This window comes from Bombina bombina, chromosome 7 (assembly GCF_027579735.1).
Source record: "Bombina bombina isolate aBomBom1 chromosome 7, aBomBom1.pri, whole genome shotgun sequence".
Classification (NCBI taxonomy): domain Eukaryota; kingdom Metazoa; phylum Chordata; class Amphibia; order Anura; family Bombinatoridae; genus Bombina; species Bombina bombina.
The window spans coordinates 581,214,011-581,229,035 of record NC_069505.1 but is presented as its reverse complement, the minus strand read 5'-3'; the positions used below and the strand labels follow the sequence as shown (position 1 = coordinate 581,229,035).

General features: G+C 40.2%; 1 protein-coding gene across 2 annotated transcripts in view; it reads left to right on the top strand.

Annotated features, from left to right (window-relative positions):
* Nucleotides 1-15,025, top strand: part of GNL1 (G protein nucleolar 1 (putative)) — a 48,256-nt gene that overhangs the window by 2,254 nt on the left and 30,977 nt on the right. For both annotated transcript variants that reach the window (XM_053722044.1, XM_053722043.1), the window contains exons 2-11: nucleotides 1,347-1,515; nucleotides 3,005-3,141; nucleotides 3,803-3,954; nucleotides 5,668-5,739; nucleotides 6,234-6,441; nucleotides 6,654-6,749; nucleotides 7,202-7,390; nucleotides 10,208-10,386; nucleotides 12,170-12,320; nucleotides 14,486-14,626. In XM_053722044.1, the coding sequence (XP_053578019.1) occupies nucleotides 1,347-1,515; nucleotides 3,005-3,141; nucleotides 3,803-3,954; nucleotides 5,668-5,739; nucleotides 6,234-6,441; nucleotides 6,654-6,749; nucleotides 7,202-7,390; nucleotides 10,208-10,386; nucleotides 12,170-12,320; nucleotides 14,486-14,626 (1,494 nt within the window). The remainder of the gene's footprint in view (nucleotides 1-1,346; nucleotides 1,516-3,004; nucleotides 3,142-3,802; nucleotides 3,955-5,667; nucleotides 5,740-6,233; nucleotides 6,442-6,653; nucleotides 6,750-7,201; nucleotides 7,391-10,207; nucleotides 10,387-12,169; nucleotides 12,321-14,485; nucleotides 14,627-15,025) is intronic.

Genomic DNA, 15,025 nt, shown 5'->3' with positions numbered 1-15,025 from the left:
TTAAAAAGCCTGATGGAATTCATATTTCTTGCGTCCTTTGCTGTGGCCAGTTCGAGACGGATATAAATGAACTTGTGCTCTAAAGCTAGCCAATCACCGTGTAGAACAGGGCTCAACAAACTGGCTCCTAGAATTTTACCCCTGGCGCCTAACTTTTTGGGGTATTCTCCATATATCTATATACAAATCCAACTGTCTGGCTTCTAAAAATATGCCTGGCTCCCAAATATTCTTACTGGCTCCTAATTTTTGAACATATTCGTCAAGCATTGCAGGCTCAGATAAATGTCACTATAATTAAAGGAATTGGAAAGTCAAAATTAAATGTGCACAATTCAGATAGTGCATGTAGTTTAACATTTTTAAATTGACTTATATTATTACATTTGCTTTGTTCTTTTGGTAACGTTTGTTGTAAAGAATTTCTACATATCCGTGATTATTGGTGACTACACGCATTTGTCTCTTTTTATTGACTCACCAGACACATAGTTATATACAAGCAATAGAGCAATAATATTTTCTAATTTATTAGTGTTTTGTTTTTGCACTTTTATATCCTTTAAAAAGGGACAGTAAAATCAAAATTTAAACTTTTATGGTTTAGATAGAACATGTGATTTTAAACAACTTTCTAATTTACTTCTCTTATCACATTTGCTGTGGCTCTCTTGGTATCTTATCCTTTGTTGAAAAGTAAGTCTAGGTAGGCTTATAGGAACTAAGGAGCGTGCACGTGTCTTTAGTACTCTATGGCAGCAGTGATTGAAACAATTTATAACACTGCTACATACAAAGAATACCAAGAGAACAAAGCAAATTTGATAATTAAAGGAAAAGAGCAAGTTGTTTAAAATGACATGCTGTATCTGAAATATTAAAGTTTAAGTTTGACTTTACTTGAGGAACTCCAGCATCTCTTAACCCCTTAACAACCGCAAAGTACCCTGTACGCCGATGGTCGTTAAGGAATTGTTCACCTACAATAGCGCGGGTCTTAGTTGCACGCTATTAGTCCCTCTCTCCATCTGGATGGCTTGCTAAAATAGTACGGTCTGACCACACTTTTCAAAACGGCACACCCATCGAAAGGGGTTAAGGAAGCGAAATAAGCACTCTTTTTTTAGAGGTTTTTTTTACAGCAGAAGCAGGCAATATACATGACTGTTATTTTAATGGGGGGGTATTAAGTTACATGTCCCTTTTAATTTGTCACTATGATCCTGTACTATTAACCCTGTGTATTGTGTAGCCAAATATATGTCAGACAAAGTAGAATATTAAAGGTACAACAATTTCTTATTTTATTTTTGCCTGTTATTTAATCATATTCTTTCTTTTCTCAGGGCCAAGTGACTTAGGCAGATCCGATTCAAACAGTCGGAGCCAGAGCAGAGAGAGGGGAGAGGAGAATACGGATACCTCAGACAGCGAAAGCATTAGACCTCAAGTGAGACGTCTCAATCAGCAGCCGCTGGCACCTAGGGGGCGGGAGAGAGGCTATGACCCAAACAGGTTAGTGTGTGTGAGAGAAGGAAGATTCTTATAGGTGGGGGTGGAAAAATAACACTGGTCAGTCCAGGACTAATGGATATTTCCAGCCCTTTCCATTAGTAAATCACAGTGACATCATGTGGTCAATGTGTGTGTTAGATGTGCTATATTTTTAAAGGTATTTTAATTAACCTAATGCTATCAGTGAGCATAGTTAAAGGTATTTGTAGGTAATACATGGTGACCTTATGTGGTCAGTGTGTGCATTACAGGAAATATTTATGTAGTTTTAGGGGTCGATTTATCAAAGGCTTCACCAGCCTTTACCCCCTACAACTGCAGGTCCTCACAAGAGAACCTGCAGTCCGTATTTATCTTAGGTGGCGAATTTCAGTCTCCCCGCGCTCATCCGACCAGGGGGGATTGACTGCTCCTGCCTGTGCGTGATTGGCTGTGCATGGGCAGGAGGGGGGCGGCTTTGCACAAGAGCACAAAATTGCGTTCTTGTGCAATGCTGAATTCCGGCAGCAGAATTTGGCCCGCCAGAGGCAAGCTGCAGCGGACAGGGGCGCATGTGTACGCCCCTGTCCGCCCTAGCTTGATAATTCATCCCCTTAGTATATTGACTTTATGTGGTCAGTGTGTGTATTACAGAAAATAATACTTAAAGTACACTATCATCCTGTAGTCAATGTGTGTATTAGCCCAGGCTCACCCTAATGCAGTCACTAGACTAAGCTGAATGACAGAATCGTGGGATTTTCCTAGTGCACTGCCGTTACCTAGGGCTAGTTGGAACTTTTATTCTTGCAAGCCGCACTCCATTCAATCTCGCGGACTCAAGAGGGAGAGTGTAGACAGGGTTCACTGGCGTCAGGGGCCCGGGGCAATCCTTACCCGCCTGCTAGCCGAGGGCTAAATTAACTCCCTGTCATTGCTGTAGCTGCCATTGTGCTTTTATTTGAGCACAGCATGATGGTAGTCTCCATGTCGTTCAACAGCTTCAGCCGCACAAGGAGGCAATATCTTAGCGCCCCCTGGCAGTCATTTTCTCCCTGCACAGTAGCAGGCAGCTGTGGTGGGCGGGGCTGGGAGCCGCTGCTTACGGGCCACGTGTAGAGGGTTTGAGTTCTCAGTTTATAGTAATCTTGTGTGTCTGGTTATCACTACTAGGAAATGATAATATTTTGTGTCATATTTGTTGAGTACGTATCTTTAAGTAAAGTTTTTCACATAAAACGTTGGGTTTGAAGTATTTATGTTCTACACCATAGAAAATGACACCAAAATGTGTGTGTTTGTTTTTTTTACATTTCATTTGTCTTACCATATTATATTTGCGCAAACTAAATTGGTCTCACGAAAAAGACGAGGTATAATTCTGTTTGGATCCTACACAGAAAAAAAATATATATAATTGAAATTTATGTGTAAACGCCACAAGGCCAAACAACTGAAAAAGGCTCCGCAAAGAAAAGAGTTAAACCTAAGGTCACTTTGTGTAATATAGGTATAGACTTCACTTTGAGAGAGAGAGTAAAGAAGAGGTGGAGAGAAGAAAGAAGATTGCGCAGGATAAAGTCTTGGATCCCATTCCAGAAGCCGAACTCGAGGTTGATATCAGTGAGATCTATAGACCAGGATCAGGTAATATTGGGGGGGTTTCTGGATTTCTTTCATTGACTAGTGGTCAACTGTTTGTTATAATCTTGGTTTTTGTATAACTAGAATAATTCTCAAACTGTGAGAGAAACTCTTTAGACGTAGTATAATTTGTCCAGATCTTTGTCTTCTGAAAAATGTATAAAGCAATATATATTTGATAAACCATTGATATCTTTTATTATTAATTGTAACATATTACTTTAGCCTTTATGCAATTGATAAGCATCTAGATATAAAATATGCTGTACTAAAAGGACTTTAAAGGGACAAGAAACCCCAAAATTTTCTTTCATGATTTGGATAGAACATACAATTTTTAAACAACTTTCCAATTTACTTCTATTATGACATTTGCTTCATTCTCTTGTTATCCTTTGCTGAAGGAGCAGCACTGCACTACTGGCAGCTATCGGAACACAACTAGTTAGCCAATCACAAGAGACAAATGTGTGTAGGCACCAATCAGCAGCTAGCTCCCACTAGTGTAGGATATGTGCGTATTCTTTGTCAACAAGGGATACCAAGAGAACAAAGCACATTTGAAAATGTAAGTAAATTTAAAAGTGTCTTAAAATGACCTGCTTTATCTGAATCATGCAAGTTTTTAATTTTGACTTTCCTATCCCTTTAACCTCCCCTACAGTTCTGGATTTCCCCAAACGCCCAGCCTGGAATTATGATATGAGTAAAGAGGCCGTGCTGTCCCAGGAGGAGAGAGCCTTCAAGGATTATTTACAGAAGATCTACGAGAATCACAACCCTCAGGAACTTAGTTACTTTGAGCACAACATAGAGGTGACTTGACTGATCCCTTTTTCATCTACTTTATACATTTGTTTATTTTTTTACCTTTTTCTATATTTATTTAATCCCGTTCTTCTTCATTCTCCTCTCCCCCCCAAGCATTTTTTCCTTGTCTTGTCCCCAATGTCTACTCATTTCCCTCTTCCAATTTTTATTTCTTTTTCCTTACTTTTTTTTTTCTCTTATGTTCCGTCTTTTATTCACCTTCTGCTTCACCTCTTTGCTTCCGTCTCTTTCTTGTTTTTTTCCTGTCTTTTTTTTTTTTATTATTTCAATTTCAGCCTAATTTTTTTTTTTTTTGCTTCTCTTTGTCTCCTCATTGTTCCCTTCCTGTTTTTCTTGTCTGTCTTTTCCTCCTCTTCTGCTCCTCATATTCTTCTCACATTTGGTTCCTCCCCTTTTCCTCCTCTGCTCCTCCTATTTTCCTCCTATTTATTTTCCCTCTTTCTCTCTCCTCCTTCTCCTCACCATATTTTGCTTCTCCTCTTTAAACTTCTCCCCACCACTACTATGCCCCCTTTTTTTTTTTTACCCCCCTCTTTCTCCATTCTCACCTTTTTATCCCCCTCTGTCTCCTTCAGTATTCTGCTTTACTAGTTCACATTCTCATTTTTTTTTTATCCCCCGGCTCTTTCTCCTTTCCCACCACTTTTATTTGGCTCTCTTCCTATTGCTTATCTTTTCCCCTTTATCCCTATTTTGCTTTTCCTCTTCTCTTTGTTTCCCCCCCTAAACATATTGTTCTTTCCTGTTCTTCCTCTGCTCCTCCCACAACCCCCTCACCCTTTTTGCACCTCCTCTTCTCCTCTCCACTCCCCCTATTTCCCCTCATCTATTTGCCCCTCCTTTTCTCCTGTCTGCTCCTCCTATTTCCCCTCATCTATTTGCCCCTCCTTTTCTCCTGTCTGCTCCTCCTATTTCCCCTCATCTATTTGCCCCTCCTTTTCTCTTGTCTGCTCCTCCTATTTCCCCTCATCTATTTGCCCCCCTTTTCTCCTGTCTGCTCCTCCTATTTCCCCTCATCTATTTGCCCCTCCTTTTCTCCTGTCTGCTCCTCCTATTTCCCCTCATCTATTTGCCCCTCCTTTTCTCCTGTCTGCTCCTCCTATTTCCCCTCATCTATTTGCCCCTCCTTTTCTCCTGTCTGCTCCTCCTATTTCCCCTCATCTATTTGCCCCTCCTTTTCTCCTGTCTGCTCCTCCTATTTCCCCTCATCTATTTGCCCCTCCTTTTCTCCTGTCTGCTCCTCCTATTTCCCCTCATCTATTTGCCCCTCCTTTTCTCCTGTCTGCTCCTCCTATTTCCCCTCATCTATTTGCCCCTCCTTTTCTCCTGTCTGCTCCTCCTATTTCCCCTCATCTATTTGCCCCTCCTTTTCTCTTGTCTGCTCCTCCTATTTCCCCTCATCTATTTGCCCCTCCTTTTCTCCTGTCTACTCCTCCTATTTCCCCTCACTGTTTTGTTCCTCCTTTTCCCCTTCCCCTATTTCCCCTTCCCTCTATTTTCCTACAACCATTTTGTTCTTTTTTGTTGTCTGTCCCTTTGCTGCTTCCTAATCAATGGAAGAAACCGCTCCGTGATTTTCCTAGTGAGCATCTGAGGATATTGGCTGTTTTTAGTATATTGAATGCAGAAAATGATGTTTTGGTTATACATCTCATTGTCTTCTCCTGCTCATTGCTGCTTATTTTCTCCTTGTTTTAGACATGGCGACAACTCTGGCGCGTACTTGAGATGTCCGATATTATTCTCCTCATAACCGACATCAGGCATCCGGTAAGTTCTGTATAGTAAGTTACTGTAATCGTTTGTGTGTGTGTGTGTATTTTACAACATTTGTGGAATAGATTCATACTATGTTTGAGTAGTCTTTAGTGTATTGTTGTATAAGAACATCTTGTAATTGCTTCAGAGATGTTGGAGGAGGGAATCTGCCAAAACTGCCCACAGTGGTTCGATGATATTCAATTCATATTGAGCTGTCTAGGGCAGATGTTAAAGGTCATCTTGGTGCTTCTCTAACCAAGGACGAGTTGTCCTGGCTGTGTGTATGGGCATCATTTGTCTGTTTGTGACTTTGTACACAGAACATTTACTACTATGTATTCTATAGTGATGGTAAGTTATGCACAGAGCATATGTGTATTAGCTAACGTTGACAACCATGGGGAAATTATACAAATGATGCTGGCTGTAGTAGTACTCTGTATGTACGGGAGTTATCTAATACTAAGTATACATTGTATAGTGATGCTGAGTATTTCCAACAGGTGCTGCACTTCTCTCCAGCTCTATATGAGTACGTGACTCAAGAGCTAGGGCGTTCACTTGTCCTGGTCCTCAATAAAGTAGATCTCGCCCCACCCTCACTGGTTGCCGCTTGGAAACATTACTTTCAATCCAAGTTTCCACAAGTCCATGTGATCTGTTTCACGTCGTACCCCCGCCACCCCGAGGAGGAGCAGAACCCTTGCTCAGGTACCCCTGGGATAACTTGTGTGCAGCTGATTTGCTTATAATTCAGATATGAAAATAACATATTTTGTGTCTCACCCACTCTTCTTCTCTCTCTCTCTCTCTCTCTCTTTTATTTTATTTATTTATTTTCTTCTTTGTTTTCTTTTCCTTTATCCCTTTTCACCGACCGTAACCATTTCTTTCTCCCAATCATTTCACTTCCTTTCCATCAGTATTTAAAAAGCGCAGGAAGAAGCGAAGAGTGTGGAGCGCAGCCCTTGGCCCCAGTCAGCTCCTGCGTGCTTGTGAGATCATCACAGCTGGGAAAGGTAACAGCTGGTTTGTGATTTATTTTTGTTCTTTTGTTACATTACTGTTCTCACTTATACATTCTTCTGTTTCTTCTCTCTCTCTCTCTCTCTCTCTCTCTCTCTCTTTCTTTCTTTCTTTCTTTCTTTCTTTCTTTCTTTCTTTCTTTCTTTCTTTCTTTCTTTCTTTCTTTCTTTCTTTCTTTCTTTCTTTCTTTCTTTTTCTCTATTTCTCTCCTTCTCTATTACTCTCTTCTTCTCTCTTCTTCTCTCTTCTTCTCTCTTCTTCTCTCTTCTTCTCTCTTCTTCTCTCTTCTTCTCTCTTCTTCTCTCTTCTTCTCTCTTCTTCTCTCTTCTTCTCTCTTCTTCTTCTTCTCTCTTCTTCTCTCTTCTTCTCTCTTCTCTTCTCTCTCTCTTCTCTCTTTCTTTCTTTTATTTTTTTTTCCCTCTTTCTCACTCTTTCTCTTTCCTAGTGGACCTGGCCAGTTGGAGAGAGAAGATTGAGAGGGACTCTACCGCTCTGAATTATGAAGAGGATGACGATGAGACAGATGAGAGAGATGCTGGAGATCCGGTTCTCTCTCAGCAGGTTGCTGATGCAGAGTTAGGGACCCCCAGCAGAGAGCTGTACAAGGATGGGGTGCTGAGCATCGGCTGTGTAGGTAAGAGATACCTGGTACACCTCTGCACAACTGTATCAGAGATTTATGTATGAAGTGCAAATAATTGTCATTTTACATGGGGAAATTTTTTTTGTTAAAGCCAATATTTGTTTTAACTCACACATGGAAAAGTTGGAATACTACGCATAAGGGCTCACATATATGTGTTATATATATGTATATAATTGTGTGTGTGTGTGTATGTATGTATATATGTATATAATTGTGTGTGTGTATGTATGTGTTATATATATGTATATAATTGTGTGTGTGTGTGTGTATATATATATATATATTTTTATATATATATATATATATATATATATATATATATATATTTAACAGAAGAGGGAAGGGCGCACAGCAAAAGGAACCTCCTGGTGTAGTATATCAAAGCACTTGCTGTATGTTCTGTAGTATAGTGTCAAATGCAAACTCACATGTTACTACCTCAACCTTATGAGGTATAGATAAGACTCTGAATGATGAATGTCCACTAAGGAAGGCAATCCAATCCCCTTGTGCTCCCAGCTTGCTTCTCTCTCCTTAGACAATGTGTTCACCTCTCCAGCAGAAGATTAACCACTTCAAAAAGATGTTAGCACAGTCCTTATTGGAGGAAGTACTCTAACAAGTTTACACATGGGGGGTGACCAGAATCGATTGTGCACACAAATGGAATTTATATAAAAGTGTGCTTTTATTAAGTGGACAAATTCATACATGTACTGTTTCTTTAAAAACGTAATTAAAACCGTATGCAAAGCTGCAGTGTTTCAATTAATATGCTCAGGCTCTCGTGCAGTTCTTACTTGGGCTGTATCAATTGCCCCAAACATGAGCCGTCTTGTGCATATATTAGATAATAAATATATATATATATATATATATATATATATATATATATATATACTGCTCAAAAAAATAAAGGGAACACTAAAATAACACATCCTAGATCTGAATGAATAAAATATTCTAATTAAATACTTTGTTCTTTACATAGTTGAATGTGCTGACAACAAAATCACACAAAAATTAAAAAATGGAAATCAAAATTTTCAACCCATGGAGGTCTGGATTTGGAGTCACACTCAAAATTAAAGTGGAAAAACACACTACAGGCGGATCCAACTTTGATGTAATGTCCTTAAAACAAGTCAAAATGAGGCTCAGTAGTGTGTGTGGCCTCCACGTGCCTGTATGACCTCCCTACAACGCCTGTGCATGCTCCTGATGAGGTGGAGGATGGTCTCCTGAGGGATCTCCTCCCAGACCTGGACTAAAGCATCCACCAACTCCTGGACAGTCTGTGGTGCAAAGTGAAGTTGGTGGATGGAGCGAGACATGATGTCCCAGATGTGCTCAATTGGATTCAGGTCTGGGGAATGGGAGGGCCAGTCCATAGCATCAATGCCTTCATCTTGCAGGAACTGCTGACACACTCCAGCCACATGAGGTCTAGCATTGTCTTGCATTAGGAGGAACCCAGGGCCAACCGCACCAGCATATGGTCTCACAAGGGGTCTGAGGATCTCATCTTGATACCTAATGGCAGTCAGGCTACCTCTGGCGAGCACATGGAGGGCTGTTCGGCCCCTCAAAGAAATACCACCCCACACCATTACTGACCCACTGCCAAACTGGCCATGCTGGAGGATGTTGCAGGCAGCAGAACGTTCTCCACAGCGTCTCCAGATTGTCACGTCTGTCAAATGTGCTCAGTGTGCCCCTGCTTTCATCTGTGAAGAGCACAGGGCGCCAGTGGCGAATTTGCCAATCTTGGTGTTCTCTGGCAAATGTCAAACGTCCTGCACGGTGTTGGACTGTAAGCACAACCCCCACCTGTTGACGTTGGGTCCTCATACCACCCTCATGGAGTCTGTTTCTGACCATTTGAGCAGACACATGCACATTTGTGGCCTGCTGGAGGTCATTTTGCAGGGCTCTGGCAGTGCTCCTCCTGTTCCTCCTTGCACAAAGGCGGAGGTAGCGGTCCTGCTGCTGGGTTGTTGCCCTCCTACGGCCTCCTCCACGTCTCCTGATGTACTGGCCTGTCTCCTGGTAGCGCCTCCATGCTCTGGACACTACGCTGACAGACACAGCAATCCTTCTTGCCACAGCTCGCACTGATGTGCCATCCTGGATGAGCTGCACTACCTGAGCCACTTGTGTGGGTTGTAGACTCCGTCTCATGCTACCACTAGAGTGCAAGCACCACCAGCATTCAAAAGTGACCATAACATCAGCCAGAAAGCATAGGAACTGAGAAGTGGTCTGTGGTCACCACCTGCAGAACCACTCCTTTATTGGGGGTGTCTTGCTAATTGCCTATAATTTCCACCTGTTGTCTATCCCATTTGCACAACAGCATGTGAAATTGATTGTCACTCAGTGTTGCTTCCTAAGTGGACACTTTGATTTCACAGAAGTGTGATTGACTTGGAGATACATTGTGTTGTTCAAGTGTTCCCTTTATTTTTTTGAGCAGTGTATATATATATATATATATATATATTTATTTATTTTTTCCCCCCTACCATTTGTTATGGTAGGCTGTTCCACATATCTGCAACATTTCCTCTATTTAGATAAATAAGACCGCTCATCAGATTAAAACCCTTCAATGGGACTTAAACTCAACCCTAGTAGCAGATATCATCATATTCAGTAGATCAGCTATATTTATTTATTTATATAAATCATTGGTCCCACCATTCTACTCCATCATAATCTCTCTCTCTCCTTTCATGACTTATTTTACCCCCATTCACCATATCAATCTCTTTTCTTCACCACATGTCCACCCTCTCTCCGCAGGGTTCCCCAATGTGGGTAAGTCATCTGTAATTAACGGACTCGTCGGGAAGAAGATTGTCAGCGTTTCACGGACCCCAGGACACACCAAATACTTCCAGACGTATTTCCTGACTCCATCTGTGCGGCTGTGCGACTGTCCTGGCCTGATTTTCCCGTCACTTATAGACCGACAGCAGCAGGCATGTATACTGGAATACGACTGTGGGGTGGGGAGCACATGTTTATTAAAGGGACACTGAACCCAAATTTTTTCTTTCGTTATTTAGATAGAGCATGAAATTTTAAGCAACTTTCTAATTTACTCCTATTATCAAATTTTCTTTATTCTCTTGGTATCTTTATTTGAAATGCAAGAATGTAAGTTTAGATGCCGGCCCATATTTGGTGAACAACCTGGGTTGTCCCTGCGGATTGGTGGATAAATTCATCCATCAATAAAAAAAGTGCTGTCCAGAGTTCTGAACGAACAAAAAAGCTTAGATGCCTTCTTTTTCAAATAAAGATAGCAAGAGAACGAAGAAAATTTGATAATAGGAGTAAATTAGAAAGTTGCTTAAAATTGCATGCTCTATCGGAATCATGAAAGAAAAAATTTGCGTTCAGTGTCCCTTTAACTAACGGCTAGATTACGAGTTTTGCGGTATGAGGGGTGCGGTACTAACTTGCACGTTATTGTCACCGCTCACTTCCCTACAGCGCTGGTATTACAGATTTTTCTAAACCCGGCGTTAAAAGACAAAAAGTGAGCGTAGAGCAAAATTGTGCTCCATACCGCACTCCAATACCAGCGCCGCTTAAGTCAGCGGTGAGCTGGTTTTACATGCTCGTGCACGATTTCCCCATAGACATCAATGGGGAGAGCCGGCTGAAAAAAAGCCTAACACCTGCAATAAAGCAGCCTAAAGCTCAGTAACCCAGCCCCATTGATTCCTAAGGGGAAACTAAATTACCAATAAACAAGTGCTGTCCATGGTCCTGAAGCAAACATTTGCTGGCTCCTTAGCTGAGATGCCTTCTTTTTCAAATAAAGATAGCAAGAGAACGAATTACATTTGATAATAGAAGTAAATTAGAAAGTTGCTTAAAATTTCATGCTCTATCTGAATCATGAAAGAAAAATTTTGGGTTCAGTGTCCCTTTAAGTTAGGGGGTGTTAGGGTTAGACTTAGATTTAGGGGTTAATAAATTTAGTATGGTGGCGGCGACGTTGGGGGCTTCAGATTAGGGGTTAATAAATGTAGATAGGTGGCGGTGATGTTAGGGACAGCAGATTAGGGGTTAATAATATTTAACTAGTATTTGCAAGTCAGGAGTGCGGCGGTTTAGGGGTTAATATGTTTATTATAGTGGTGGCGATGTCCGGAGCGGCAGATTAGAGGTTAATAATTTTATTTTAGTGCTTACGATGCAGGAAGCCCTCGGTTTAGGGGTTAATAGGTAGTTTATGGGTGTTTAGTGTACTTTTTAGCACTTTAGTTATGAGTTTTATGTAAAACTCATAACTACTGACTTTAAAATGCGGTACGAATCTTGACGGGATAGGGTGTACCGCTCACTTTTTGGCCTCCCAGGACAAACTCGTAATACCGGCGCTATAGAAGTCCCATAAAAAAAAAAAGACTATACGCAATTTGCGTAAGTTGATTTGCGGTAAGGCCAAAAAAAGTGTGTGGGACAGCTGTATCTACAAGACTCGTAATAGCAGCAGTAGTGAAAAAGCAGCATTATGAGCCTTAACGCTGCTTTTTACTCATAACGCAAAACTCGTAATCTAGCCGTAAGTTCTTTGCTGATTCAGAGCTTACCTAGATAAACCTTTCAACAAAGGATAACAAGAGAAGGAAGCAAATTACATAATATAAGTAAAATGGAAAGTTGTTTAAAATTGTATGCTCGGTCTAAATCATGAATGTCTAATTATGACTTTACTGTCCCTTTAACCTGTCTCTCTCTTGCCAACAGATCCTTTCTGGTATTCACCCCATAGCACAAATTCAAGAGCCCTATACCTCTGTTGGGTACCTCTCCTGCCGCATACCCGTGCCCCAACTCCTCAAACTCTCTCTGCCTGCTGAGCTAAAGGAAGGCTGGACGGCGTGGGGGATCTGTGAGGGTGAGTTATTTTACAATTGTTTAACAAGAAGACAAAGGAACTGTTCATAATAATAAAGTTTTATTTATGTAACCATGTGTAAGTTCAGTTATGTCCTGGTTAAATAAAATGATTACTTTTACAGTCAAATTAAATATGAACTAGTTTCTGAACATATTTTATTATGTTCGTTTTTTTCTTGTATCGGGCATTCAGCACGCTTCATTAAAGGGACAGTCTACTCCAGACTTTTTATTGTTTAAAGGGATGGCAAATTCTGACAAACTGCTCAACATATCTGTAAAGGTCTTATCCTAACTAGCATATCGATCTGCTTCTCTCGTAACCTATTCATCATTACACTGAATCATTTTACTTTTATTCCAGCAACAATACCTTGTTGAATTCAGCCTCAACGTTTTTTTGTTTTTTTTTTAAATCTTCTTCTTTGCGTGGCATCTGTTTGAGCCAATCAGAGCCTCACCATGCGCCCCATGTAAATATCTATCTCCACGCTCCCGTGCTCTGAACGCTGTCATCGTATTGAAATGCGCATGCGCTACAACTTACGCTAATTGTGCATCAGAAGTAGTGAGTTATTTTTTGCCGTTTATTCACTGTTTACTGTTAGCGGAGCAGCCAATTCACTTCTTCTGATGCGCAATTAGTGTAAGTTGTACCATCCCTTTAAAAAGATAGATAATCCCTTTATTAGCCATCCCCCGGTTTTGAATAACCAACACGTTATATAAATACACTTTTTACCTCTGTGATTACCTTGTGTCTAAGCCTCTGCAGACTGCTCCTTATCTCAGTTATATTAATATCTTTTTACCTCTGTGATTACCTTGTATCTAAGCCTCTGCAGACTGCTCCTTATCTCAGTTATATTAATATACATTTTACCTCTGTGATTATCTTGTGTCTAAGCCTCTGCAGACTGCTCCTTATCTCAGTTATATTAATATAATTTTTACCTCTGTGATTACCTTGTATCTAAGCCTCTGCAGACTGCTCCTTATCTCAGATATATTAATACACTTTTTACCTCTGTGATTACCTTGTATCTAAGCCTCTGCAGACTGCCCCTTATCTCAGTGCTTTTACAGATTTGCATTTTAGCCAATCACTGCCCTCTCATAAGTAACTCCACGTGAGTGAGCACAATGTTTTCTAAATAGCACATTATGGTACCCAGCACATTTTTTTTCTTTTATTATTCAGATACAAAATGCAATTTTAAACAACTTTCCAATTTTACTTCTATTATCACATTTTGTCGTTCTCTTGGTATCTTTTATTGAAATGCAAGGATGTAAGTGCTCCAGACCCCCACGTAGGCATCTCTCCAACACAGAATATCATGGGAATGAAGTAAATTTGATCATATAAGTAAACTGGAAGCTTTTATTATAATTTGTATGTTGTTTCTGAACCACAAAATACATTTTTGGGGGCGTTTCATATCCCTTTAATGACAGCTCTAGGGAACTGATAGCGTCATCTGCACAAGCCAAGATAAAATGTTAGGGCCAAGAAAAAAATAGAGAATAATTAAAAAAAAATGATTGAAATCATTATATTGCAATGTCTTTGTGTCTCCTTTATATTCAGAACCCGACATAGCGAGATAAACTGCTCTTAAAGGGACATTCCGGTCAAAATTTAAATGCACATAAATGAATTACATCTTTGAATAGAAAGATATTTGCAATATACGTGTATTGGCAAAAATGCTTCTAGTAAAAGTTATCCCTGTTTTAGTGTTAGCGTTTTCCTCTGCACGTGAAGCATAGCTAGATCTTCTCAATGCACCAGCATTTTAAATACAGCAGCTGCTCGGAGCACCAGTGGGGCTTGCATCATGTCAGCAATTAACAAATTGAGTCATTACCAAATGGTACAAGCTGCTGTTTTTAAAATGCTGGTGCACGGTGCATACTTAAATACACTTTTGAAACAGCTATAACTTTTATTAGAAGCATATTTGCTAATACAAGTATATTACAAAATTGCTTTTATTTAAAAGTGAAATGCATCCATGTGAATTCCAATTTTAGCTGAAATGTTGCATTTCGAAAATTCGTTGAGGGACCTTTCAGTACTAATTAGTCTTTTTAGATAATCTCGCTAGATCAGAGAGATTTCGAGAAATTTGAATTTATTCATTTTCTTTTCATTTTCAGCCTGGGCAGACAAGCGTGGTTATAAGACGGCGAAGGCCTCTCGTAGCGACACGTACAGAGCTGCCAATAGTCTCCTGCGTCTGGCTGTGGATGGCCGACTCTGCCTGTGTATGAGACCTCCTGGATACACGCAACAGAAAGGTGTTCACTTTGTTTTCATTATACCAGGTTTCCATCTTTACTTCTGAAGGGTTAAAAGGACACTAAACCCAATTGTTTTATTTCATTATTCAGACAGAGCAGCAATTTTAAGAAACTTTCTAATTTACTCCTATTATCAATTTTTCTTCCTTCGTTTGGTATCTTTATTTGAAAAGCAGAAATGTATATTTAAGAGCCGGCCCATTTTTAGTTAAAAACCTGAGTTGCCCTTGCTTATTGGTGGCTAAATATAACTAACCAATCAGCAAGTGCAACCCAGGCTCTGAACCAAAAATGGTCCGGCTCTTAATGGGACAGTATACTGTAAATATTTTTCCTTAATATGTTTCCAATTACTTTTTTTACCTGCTGCAGAGTATAAAATGTATGAGATTTGCT